General features: G+C 50.5%; 1 protein-coding gene across 1 annotated transcript; it reads right to left on the bottom strand.

Moving 5' to 3' along the window:
• Positions 1-2,756: 2,756 nt before the first annotated feature.
• On the bottom strand, positions 2,757-3,698 carry LOC119371622 (uncharacterized). Its single transcript, XM_037642099.1, has one exon. It carries the CDS (start codon positions 3,696-3,698, stop codon positions 2,757-2,759), a length of 942 nt encoding a protein of 313 aa, XP_037498027.1.
• Between the last annotated feature and the right edge of the window lie 8,917 nt (positions 3,699-12,615).

Raw genomic sequence — 12,615 nt, forward strand, 5'->3', positions numbered from 1 at the left:
GATGCGGCAGCCGAACTTGCCGGGGAAACGATTCGGTGGGCTCGTTTTGAGCCGAGCGGGGGAAGGAGAGGAGTCAACATCTGGAAGTAGTTTCAGCATCCGGTCCTTCGCGGGGCTCGCTCGTGACACAGGGAGTGCATCGAACACAACATCTCCTCCCTCCTTAGATTGTCGCTTGGAAGCGATCTGGGGGCCGCCGTGGCGCGTGGACGCTGCTGGACGCACTAGGAAGAGAAGCCTCCGCTCGCTGGGTGTCGTGCTCTTGTGTTGAGGGCCGCGGGCGGTGGCGCCGATTCATCTGGTGCGAGATCCAGGCTAAGTGGGACGAAGCTTCCGTCGAGGTGGCTGCTTGAATGGGAGGTTCCCTTGGCCAAATTACCTGAACGACGTAGCTGATTAAGGTGGCGGCGTGTGGCCTTTCCGCCGATGTCGACGAGCCATGACCGCAAACCTATGCGTTTGAGTGCCGTCGCTTCAACCCAGCCGGGCTTTCCTGTGGACTGGCGGGCGTATATGCGCTGTCCACTTTCATTTCTTCTGCTAGGCGGGAGCATTTCTTCCTCCGACAGGTGTTTTCGCTGAGGGCTCCGGGACAAATTGCTGTCAGCTAGGTTCTCATTTCTCGTCCGAACATCAATTTCGCTGGCGTTTGGATCAGTGGTGCTTTGAAGAGTGTTGTGCTGTCTGAAGAGAAAGCGCGCGATGCGGCGTTGCATTGTCCCAGTCTGATCTTTAGTAAGGGCGCGCTTTAGCTCAGCCACGTAGCGCTCGGCTTGTCCGTTCGTCGCCGGGTGGTAGGAGCTGATGTAACAGACGAGACGCCGTTGTCGCTGTAGAACTTGAGAATCTCCGTTGACACAAATGGAGTGCCGTTGTCCGAGACCACCTTGCGCGGTAGACCGAACGTTTGCAAACAACGACCGCAGAGTGTCGATAACTGCTGCCGATGTCGTTGTAGCCATTTGTTTTACCTCAAGCCACTTGGTGTATGCGTCTACAACAACCAGGAATGAGCACCCTTCGAGAGGTCCGCAAAATCATATATGCAGGGTGTGCCAAGGCGCGTCTGGTCTTTCCCATTCAGGAATATGGCTCTTGGCGGACTTCTGTGGTTGCATTGGTAAGGCTGGCAATCTTTAACTGTCGATTCTATATCACCGTCGATACCCGGCCACCACATGTAACTTCTGGCACACTTTTTCATAGCAACAATGCCTCGATGACCTGCGTGGACAAGCGACATGGCCTGTTCGCGAAGTGCCGCCGGAATTACAACTCTTGATCCCAAGGTGACGCAACCGCGATGAGTGCTCAACTCCGCAGCTCGCTTGCGGTAAGCGTTGAAGTGTTCACCCTTTAGCTTCTGCACGTTGCCTTCTTGTATAGCTGCGTAGACTTCCTTCAAGACAGTGCACTCCTGCGTTGACGCTGCTACCGTGTCAGCTGTTAGCGGAGGGTTCGGCAGCACCTCGAACATGAGTATATCACCCGGCGGGGGTGGTTCATCTATTGTGGTGTCTAGCGGCAGGCGGCTTAGTGCGTCGGCGTTCTGGTGTTTCTTCCCTGTGCGATGTACGAGTTCGTAATCGTACGACGACATCTTGATGCACCATCGGTCATTCGCGGCGACAAAGTCTGTGGCATTGGCTTCTGGGGGACCCATATACCCATAAGGCCGGTGATCTGTTATGAATGTCACTTTTCTGCCCGTGATGTACTGCCGAAAGTGATCTGCTGCGTAGACGATAGCAAGTCCTCTTTATCTAGCTGGGAATAATTCCTCTCTGCCTGCGATAGGTGCGCGATGCGAAAGCGATCGGGCTTCCCGTCCCTGGTCGTCAGCTTGGGAGAGGACTGCTCCCACTCCGTATGGTGAATGCGCACCGGCTAGCAGTAGGGTCTCCTTCGTCGTAGTGTCGCAGAACTGTAGACTTACGAAGTGTTGCTTAAGGGCACAAATGACTTTTGGTGGCGTGGCGACCAAGTCCATGGGACTTCTTTCGCAGGAGCTGGTATAGATCGTTGGCCACTGTAGCTCGATGTTCTAGGAACCGGTCGTAGAACTCAATAGCCCTAAGACCGCCTGCAGTCTTGCTTGTTATTAGGCGCTCGTGCTTCGTAATTCTGCTCGCCACTTTGTCTTCAGTGGGATGGATACCCGGCGCGTCCAATTTGATGTCCAAGAAACTTCACTTCAGGCACCGCAAAAAACCATTTTTTCTTGCTGATGCGCAGTTTAGCATTTGAAAGCTTTTTCCAAAATGAGCTCCAAATCGTTCTGTGTGCCTTCATAGGAGCGCCACCGACAATAACATCGTCCAAGTAGACGCAAACGCCAGGGATCCCGCTAAGTGTAGACTCCATAAATTTCTGGAAGATTGCTGGCGCAGCAGATATTCCGAATGGTAGCCTTTTAACTTTGTAGAGACCCTTAAGGGTGTTTATCGTGAGCAGTTCAGACGTTGATTCGCTCACCTTCAGCTGCTGGTAGCTTGTGTCAAGTCCAGAGTGCTGAAGATTTTTCCACCACGAAGCGTGCTAAAAACCTCTTCCGGTGTCGGCAGTGGTAGGAAGATGCTTTTTGTCGCCAGGTTGACAGTGCTCCGGTAGTCTCCGCAGAGGCGTAGGGTACCGTTCTTCTTTCGTACGACAACGAGTGGTGTAGCCCATTCCGAATGTTGCGTCGGTTCGATGATCCCTTGTTCCTGCAGTCGGTCAAGCTCATTCTCGACTGACGTTCGTAGGGCGAAAGGCACCTACCTAGCTTTCAAAAATTTCGGCGTCGCATCCTCCCGAAGCTCCAGTGTGACTGGAGGTCCGTTGTTTCCAGGTATTTCTTCGGAGAAAACCGCTTTGTACTTCTGTTGAAGCTCCTCCACTGACGGATAGGTGGGTGTGTGGTGAACTCCGCCAATGACCACTCCAAGAGGGGTGAACCAATTTCGTCCTAAAAGGCTTGATCCGGAACCGTGAACGACCAGCAAGGGGAGCTGATGGGTCTGACCGTTGTAGCACACGTCTACGTTGGCATAGCCCAGTAGTGGAAGAGAATGTCCGGACCACGTTCTCAGCTGCGTGTCGTCTTGCTGGAGAGCTGGTGCGTTCTCACGCCAAGTGGCGCGAAAAGTGTCCTCGCTGATGAGCGTACATGCTGCTCCGGAATCCACCTCAAACCTGATAGGGCGCTGGTGTACCAAGATTTCAGTCGTAATCTTCGGTCTCGTGCCGAGGTTCACAACGGCGTTCAAGTCATATAGTGCCGATGACGTTAGTGCTGTTCGGCTTTTATCTTGCGTCTGGCCCTCCTGTGCGTCGACATTGTTGTTCCGTTGCACTGAAGTCTTCGGTCGGAGCTGTTTGCGCTTCGTGATGCATGCCTTTTCAATGTGTCCCAGTTTGTGGCAAAAATTGCAGGTCGCTGTCTTGTATCGACATACCTGGGGATCGTGCATGTCGTCGCATCGCCAACAGCGCTGTGTCTTTTTGCTTGATTTCGCCTTAGACGTGGAATGACCTGACTGCTCACTGGTGTGATGTACCGGCTCGACGTTCCGTCGAATATCCCTCTGCTGGTGACCGGCGCTCTCCGCTCGTTGGGCGATGTTGTAGGCTTTGGAGAAGGTGAGACCCGTCTCCGCGAACAGGCGTTGTTGTAGGCCTTCGTCACGCAGTCCGCACACAAAACGGTCACGCAACATAACGTCCAAGGGAGCATAGGGGTGTTAGCAGGTGTGGCAGTCGATCCCCCTCCTGCGCAGTAGCTGAAGTTGTCGCGGTCAACGTCCCGAAATTGCAGTCAGAGCTTTTTGAGAGCCGCTACGTATTCGGCCACTTTTTTCGCCTTCCAGTTGGTCTCGCCGTTGGAAGCGGGCTCGACAGTAGACCTCCGATGGCCTTGGGTCATAGTGTTCTTGTAGCGCTGCTACGATGTCGTCGTAGTCAACGGTTGCTGGAGTGCGTGGCTGATCAGGGCACAGACTGTGTCGTATGTCTGCTCCCCACACAGCGTTAGCAGGTTGGCTCTCTTCATTGCTGTATCAGTGATGTTGTTAGCCTCGGTAAAATTGCAGGCGTCCAACCATGATGACCATGAGAGCCGTTGAATTCGGGTAGCCGATTTGGGAGCCGTGCGTAGCCATAGCTTGTAGCTTGTCAATATCGTTGCGTAGCGTAGGTCCAAATCCACTGCCTCGTCGCCACTGTTATGTCCGGTGTTGTCGTCGGCCCATAGACGTACGCGTGGGTCGCGGTAGTCTCAAAAAGCGTAGACAGCCTCGAACGGTTAAAACAAGTTTATTCCTACTCGGATGGAGGCGGCAGCCGAACTGCCGGGGGAAACGATGGGTGGCTCCTTTGCGCCGAGCGGGGGAAGGAGAGGAGTCAACATCTGAAGTAGTTTCAGCATCCGGTCCTTCGCGGGGCTCGCTCTTGACACAGGGAGTACAGGGAGTGCTTCGAACACAACAGTAGGCCTTAGCAGGCGCCGTCAAAATCTGTGACGTCACGGCGAGTTGGTGCGGGAACTTCAAGGTGGCGTCGCCACCTGTATCTTGCTTCTGCGCGTCTTCTGGCGTACCAAGCATCTGCTCGCGATAACAGTGTGGCTTTCGGTAATGTGAAATTGTTACTTACTAATACGAGAAAAATCGTTTTTCACTTTAGTGTCCCTTTAATGCCGCGCCTGCATGATACTCGGCAGTAACCTAGGAATTCAGTACTTGCTCAATCCGCCCGACCCGCCGACGCATGTGGAGCAGTGGCTTTGGTTTTACGTTGTTGAGGCCCCCGGGTTCGATTCCTTACCACGGCGACCACATTTGCGTCAAGCCTGAGTGCAAAGTAGTCACTGTGGTTAGATTAACATGCACGGTTAAAGAACCCGAGGTGTTCAAAGTTAAACCCAGAGTATCAAAAGCGTGTCTCTCATCAGATGCAGTGTGTTTTGGGCGTCGGCCTTCGGCCCCGCGGATCAATCAGTCAACGGGCTCCGCGCACAAAACGTTATTGCGTGGGGCTTATGGGTTCCTGCATGCGCTGACCCGCCACGGTGGTCTAGTGCGGGTGTGGTACTCGACTGCTGACCCGAAGGTAGCGGGAATCGAATCCGCGGCCGCGGCCGGCCCGCATATGTCCGGCAAGGAGAAAATACTTGAGGCCCGTGTACTTAGATTTAGGTTGCAGGTTAAAGAACAGTCAAATTTCCGGAGCCCTCCACTGCGGCATCCCTTATAATCATGTCGTGGTTTTGGGACGTAAAACCCCAGCATTAGTAATTAGTAGTGCCCGCGCTGTCTTAGTTTCACGAGAGACGCCAATAACGAAACAATTCGGCTCTGGATGACGTGACGGAAAATAACGTGTACGATTTGTTGACGCATCTATGCAAACTTCTTTGACTTAGACAGGCGGTCCAAGATGCGTAAGCTTGATGTTAGTACGTATGTGTCGTCTTCTTTTGCGTTTTTTTCATTACTCTATGCGTGTGGGCAACGCAGTATTTGATACTGCAGTCAGACTGACGTAAGCTGCATGTGTCTTGCATACGAACTTACACCCGTGTGCAAATGCATGCGTATCAGCAGCCATAACTTCCTTACCGTGCCAAGTTAACCAGGTTAATTGAGGACGCAACGTGCGCAGCTCCGAATTGTTATCGATAGCTTTTTCGCCTCAAGGCACGCGCGCGCGCGCTGTTTACTCTTTCGTGACGAGAAGCGATGATTTTGAACAGTCAAGCTGCAATAAAGTTGTTCTTTATTCAAGTCGACGTCCTGCTTGAATCTTTTGTACCCGCGTATGCGAGGAATGTCCTCGCCAGTGGTGCTGGTCGAATGGCGTCAGCGACTCCAAGTAACGTATGAAAATGCGCGTTCCCCACGACATGGCGACTTCTCGCAGCTATCGCACGTGGCCCGTTATTCCGAGGTGCTCACTGGGAGTCCCCTTGCGCGGCAAGTGCACTCGTGCATACTGCACGGCACCTGCCCCATTCATATCGGAATGCCCCAGAGCGTCGTCGAACGTTGCCGCCTTACAGGGATATATATAGCACGGGACGTCGTCGTCGGGGTTGCGTCACCAGGCGGCTTGTTCGTCTGTTGCCCCTGCAACCGGTTCATTTCGTTCGTTTATTTTTTTTTTTTTCTTCGCTCTGCCCTCGCGCGTACTTGTCGTCTTCTGCCGATCGGCGGCGAGTCGGGCGGAGTCGTCGACACGCGTCGTCGGTTTCCAGGAATCGATAGATGTAGACGCCCTCGTGTTGGAGATTAAACGAGAAGAAAGAAAAGGAGTCGCCGCCGGGCCGCCGACTTTCGCGCGACATCGGCCCTGCTCGAACCGTGCGGTTCGACTTCGATCACACGCAGTACAGGTATACACCTATGCCGGCGTGCCTCCTTTGCCGTGCGACGAAAATTAAAAAGAAAAGCGAGAAAGGGGAGAAAGCCGCTCCCGAGCAGTACAGGGCCACGGCTGAGTGCGGCGCGACCAAGGTATCATCAATGGGCACAGGGCGGATCGTCTGCTTCTGTTTCGGTTGCGCGCCTCCTGTTGATTATTATTTTTTTCGAGCGCTGCCGAGAATTCCTCGTGACGGGCCGCCTTGAGGTTGTTTGGCCCCGGTCGCGAGAAAAGGGCGCGCGTCTTATGGGAAACATTGCAACCTGTTGCTCCTGCGGCGGCGGCCACACAGTCGATCGAAAGCGATGTCTATCTCTGTGCCGCGTGGAGCAAACGCTCTCGAGATTTCGCCCTGTCCGCTGGCACCGCGAGACGTGTATAATTACTAGCTGCGCACACGATACGCGATAAGGCCGGTGCACGAATTAGCCGCGGGCACTGCGCGTGGGGTCGACACGTACGACACAGTAGCAAGTGCAACGCGCCGTTGTGGGAGAGAAAAAACACGTAATACGAGTGCGTCTGTGGTGTGGCACCACTCTCATGTAGCGTGTCTTAGCTGCTGACCAGCTAACAACTTAATAAGCGCGTATGCCTAAGGGCTGCGCTGTGTGTGCTGACAGCTGTAACGCACTTGCGAATCGAAAACGTGCGAATCACTCAGTCCAGGTGGACAGCTGAACGCTTTCGCCCATGTTCATTTCGTACGGGTGTACTGTGCGTGTGTGTGGTCCACTCGAGGTGACGCATGATCTCGTGATTGGCCGCCACGCAATGGGGCGATGTGATTACTGCGTAATATCGGCTATAATGTGTCGTGAAAATCGGAGGCTGCGTCGCTCGGGCAGAAACTGCCGAACTTTGATCAAGAGGGCGCGGTCGCGCGCCATATGCCGACTGCACTGATTTGATAGCTGCGCCAAACTGCGCCAACCGATGAAACCTGATACATCCTGCTACATTTTGCAAAAACTCATAATTTGCGCCAAGCGTGTGCCGAAACGTCGTCGTTCTTGTGGTCTTTTGGAGAAAAAGAAGACTGAACGTGCTTGCAAAACATATTTAACACTGTAATTTGGAGTGGTCATTGCAGTATATTGGCGAGTGCTATGTAGTTGAAGTATTTGCTAGGCGCAACCCTTCCAAGCAATTCAGAGTGGCCCTTACTGTGTAAATAAAGTTTTCTACTACTATAGACAAGGCCATTGTGCAAGATTACATTACTAAGTTCAGTAAAATAGTTTTGTTGTGGACCAAGTTAGAGAAGAGTAATACTTGTTGAAATTGCAAGTTCTTGGACGGCAGTCTTCTGTGTGATTAATTCTATTAATTACAATGAGCGGTACGTGAACGTTCTTCAGAAGACCATTTCTTAGAGTTGGTTTGTTTTACAAAAAAAAATTAACATTATTTGTTGTAAATACTTCCAGAAAAGTTCATACAGGGGGTTCATGCAAGTTAATTCAGTTTGAGCATACAATCACCAGACTTTATCATGAATTCCACACGCTGCAATGGACTGTGGGATTTTGCTGAGAAAGCATGCCGTCACAACATTCCTGGTATCTCGGTTCTGTTTGTCTACGGCAGCAACAGTCCGTGTTTGAGAACATGTCGAAATCAAATACAAAGCCTCCCTCCCATTGCCGCAAATTTCATAGAGCACAAATTACATTTCGGGTACAAAGGACCAACTATCAAACCCTGTATTTTGTTAACCTCCCGTGAACGAGGATCCTAACGATTTTCTCGATAAAGCACAACAGCAGGTACTTCACCGCGCAGCAAAGGCCTACAGGTTATTCTGAAAGCACGTACGTCACTAGAACAGTTCCTTTGGATATCAAGCAGAATGGATGAAAAATTTACACAGCTTGTGCTTCCAGTACTGTAACAAAACCATCAGGGAAAGTCATATTCATTTACAAATATGACGCGGATTCCGGGAGAATGCTAGGTTGATATCACGGGACTGAAGAAACTTAAAGCTGTCCGCAGAAAAACGAAGAACAGTAACTTAATTTCATCTTTCGGGGTATTCTAAGTAAACTTGCATGCGTTTCTGCATTAATCGATTTTGTTAAACAAATGGTATAACTGTTCCAGCTTAGAGACAAATATTTGCGTTTAAAAATGTGTGCTTTTTAACTGCTCCAAAAGGTTGTTCTGCTGCTCCAAAGCGAGGTTTTAGCTGCTCCAGAAGCTGAGCCGAAGTGGCTTCGGTCGATCACATCACTGCGACTGAGATCAGTAGGCGACTGATACCCTTGTACGTATACGTGCTGTGCTCTCACCGTTTACATCGCGTTGAAGCGACAGACAGCACGAAAAGCGCTTTGCCTCCTGGGGCGACCGTATTTCCTTGTGTCAGCGTTTTGTAGAGTTACGCCAGATCGTATCCTAATGGAGTTAGCTGCTAGCCTTACTTCGTATAACATTCCAATTTGTTGCTATCGCTTTGAGTGCTTCCACTTCGCCTTTGCGGCGAAACTGTCACTTTTTTAAAAATTAACATGAATAGCTCTCGACGAATCGCGGCCGAACTGCGTTTATGATCTCCAACGGCACGAACTTCTTGTGCGGGAAATTAAGGGGCGCCAGCACCCATGCATTCTTCTCTTTTTTCGCTATTTTCTCGCTTATTAAAGCTCTGTTCGCAGTGACAATGGCACACCTCTGATCAAAATAGGGTAATCTACTATTCAAGATAAAGTTCTTATTTCTGTTTAGTGCCCCGTTCATAGAGAGTTTTAGAACTAAATACACAGGCCTTGGGTTCTTAGGGTTCGCTGGGTTTGCGTAAGTGCGCCGCAGATGTCTTAGAGTGCGGTTTGTTCTCCGTGAACCAAAACGCAAGTGAATCTCCCTCCGGTATTCACGAGATCAACGCTAAGGGGCTTTGGGGCCCACGCTATATTTTCGAAAAATAGGCGCCGCCACGCTAAATTTATGCGCAGTGGCTACAACGCAAGGCGATTGCGTAAGCAAATCTCTGTACCCCATCCTAAACCGTCTAATGGTCCTTGCCTCTGGAACACGTTTTTTCATTAGGTCGAGCAACACCTGGGCTTACACCGCGGCTCAGGCTCCAGGGCAACGGTAGCATCCACCTTCACAGAACGAAGATTAGATGTGTTAGTAATGTGTTTATGGTCTTGCATTACTACTCGCCTTCTGATTCTATAGCAGCGGACCCCTGAAGTATCGTGATAATCGGACTATTAAGAGCTGCTCTCGCCAAACTGCCTTCCATTTCATTCATTTCTACGTATTCCTTTATGACCAGGCACCCAGATCAATCTAATTAGAGTTAAGTGAGTGGAAACAAGGTAATGACACGTGCGCGATATGTGCGAACAACTATTTGCAACAAGTGCTCGTCCACTCGTTGTTTTGACTTTGTTTTTAAGCCTAAATGTAGGGGGGCTTCGCCCATTGTGTTCGACTAGTCCAATTCCGTCGACCTTCCAGTCTGTCAGCCTCGACTGGAGAGCGATGAGAGGCAAACAGCGGAAGAATTACATAATTCTGTTCTATTTTCGAGGCAGCTGACGTGACCATAAGTGTATTATACAGACCCATGGGGCCGAATACACGAAGCTCGTGGTTTGCAGACTTTCCACGTTACAGAAAAAGAAGGGGGGGGGGGGGGCTTCAGGAGGTGCATCGGCCAACATTTGGCGGAATTGATGCTCGAATTGGCCGCTAGGCTAGCAAGCCTTCGGTCCGTACCTGCCGTTGAACTTCTGCAGGCACATCAGAGATGAGATCGCATGAGATTGTCGGGACAGGATGGACTTCAGCAATAAGCCGCAGTGCCGGATGGCCTTTGCACGAAATGCTGATCACGATTTGACTTCATTTAGCTGTATGGTCAAAGAGCTCAGTTTGGTTCGTAAACTTTTATTTCTCGAGCTATACAAGTATGTGCGTCAGAATGCTTCGCATCTGGGCTTGTTGGTAATCTTGCGTGTTGAGTGGTTGCATCAAACTTGAGAAACAAACGGACCAAGACAGACGAGGACTATCCTGTAGCAGTGTCCTCGCCTTTCGTCCTTTCAAATCGAGGTTGCTGCAGCCACTCAAAACTCGATACTTACGCTGGACATCTGCAGTTTTGCAATAAATATCGCGCTTTTTTGCTTCGTTGCTTGCACTGTACTTGTTCTGCACGAAATTTCGAAAGCAAAGCTCGAACTTTCATTCTGGCCGCCGAGGTGGCTCAGTTGTTACGGTGCTCGACTGCTGACCTTAGGACGCGTGTTCGATCCCGGCCGCGGCGATCGCATTTTCGATAGAGGCAAAAATGGTAGAGGCCCGGGTACTTAGATTTAGGTGCACGTTAACGCAACCCAGGTTGTCGAAATTTCTGGTGCCCTCCACAAGGCGTGCCTCATAATCATATCGTGGTTTTGGCACGTAAAGCCCCAGCAATTAATATTATGTAGCTTTCATTCTGACGACGAGAATGCATCCTCGATCTATCGCCCTAAGCTACCTCAAGCCAAGTTGCGGTTGCCGGACTTTCCTTCTTGATAAAGAGTCGCGCATGCATGTTTTTTCTTTATTGTTATTTTTAGCTGCCGCCAGCTACGGAGCTCCCTCGTCGGATCACGTTTAATCTGTGAGCCTGTATCGAACAGCCGCCGCGGTCAACGCCACGCCGCAACCTTGCGTGGTAGTAATAGTATCTACTAAATTTACTATGCACGCGTGGCGATGGCTGCCGGGCGCGCACGGTTGCGCTTGTGTACGCAGCGCACGTCGAATCGTAGGTCGCGCGCACGTGGCAACTCGCCGCCGGCATGCACGGTGCGATAATGCGGCCTCTTAACAACCTTTGCTTGCGCTTCTTTCCAACTCTTCCTTCGCCGTGGTCACTATATAGCGTGATCGGGTTTGTTTACTCTTGGCCGTTATTAATGATACACCGAAGCGCGAGCCGATCTGCTGAGAAGATTAGCACGAGGCGTGACCGCCAGTGTCGTTCTCGGCGTGTATCGTACGTGTGAAGCAGGCAGAAGATGCCATCAAGACCGGACGTTTTATTATTGGCCCGGAGGAAGCTGTATAAAATCTAAAAGCGTGGACTGCCTCTCCATCTCTCTCTCGGTCGATAAATTAACGAGTGCACGGGCCCCGCAGCATCGACACGCTGCGCGATCTGTTTGTATATATTTGTCGTCGTTGTTTTGATGTCATGCGTGGTAGCCGCGGGGAGATAAATGCTTTTTGGTTCGGTCGCGCATATACTTCATAAGTAATCAGTTGTGATCACCACGCACGGTGCTTCGTTCGCCTCGAGTAATGTTTTGACCAAAAAAAGAAAACGGAAAACGAAAGAAGAAGCAACAGCCGCGTTGTATGTCCAAACTTGGTAGGCAAACAAACAAAGTTGCCGTTACTGTCTCGTTGAAACCACCCTCTTGCGTCGAAATATTCGCCGCACGCACTCGCTGCGGTTTAATGGGTCCGGCTCAGTTTGAAACAGGTGTAGGGTTTGGCTCATTTTCGATTCGAAACTGCTTTATTGAGTCCACGTTCCAATAAGGAATTACCCCATTTTGATTACAAACGTTTTAAGCGTGGAAGACATTTAAAAAAAAACGCCACTCATATATATATATATATATATATATATATATATATATATACACAAATATTAATGAGAACTAACAGACAATAATGCCAAGGAAAGTATAGGGGATGTTTTTAGTAGTAAATGTAAGGTAAATGTGAAGAAAGAAAAGTGGACGAAAAGATAGCTTGCCGCGGGCAGGGACCGAACCTGCGACCTTCGAATAACGCGTCCGATGCTCTACCAACTGAGCTACCGCGGCGGCCATCCCCCCGTCCACTTTATAGGGTATATATGTACATTTAAACGTGGGAGCGTCAGTCAGCGCCGCCAGTAGCCATGACGGCGAGTGTGGAACACTCTTTTTCTGCCTGTTGGCGTCACGTAGCACGTGAACTTATACGAGCTGGCAGCTGACCAATAATCCCTCGCATACTACCTGAAAGCATCAAGTCTGCCAGAACGAGGCCCTCGCTATGAATGAAGAAAAGAAGTGTTAATTTCAAGGGCTCGTTTCTTTGTTATACACAATATTAATGAGAACTAACAGACAATAATGCCAAGGAAAGTATAGGGGATGTTTTTAGTAGTAAATGTAAGGTAAATGTGAAGAAAGAAAAGTGGACGAAAAGATAGCT

Source organism: Rhipicephalus sanguineus, chromosome 1 (assembly GCF_013339695.2).
Source record: "Rhipicephalus sanguineus isolate Rsan-2018 chromosome 1, BIME_Rsan_1.4, whole genome shotgun sequence".
Lineage (NCBI taxonomy): Eukaryota > Metazoa > Arthropoda > Arachnida > Ixodida > Ixodidae > Rhipicephalus > Rhipicephalus sanguineus.

What these genes read in the sequence shown, in the direction of transcription:
- LOC119371622 (XM_037642099.1), bottom strand. Translation starts at nt 3,698, where the DNA reads ATGTTGCGTGACCGTTTTGTGTGCGGACTGCGTGACGAAGGCCTACAA.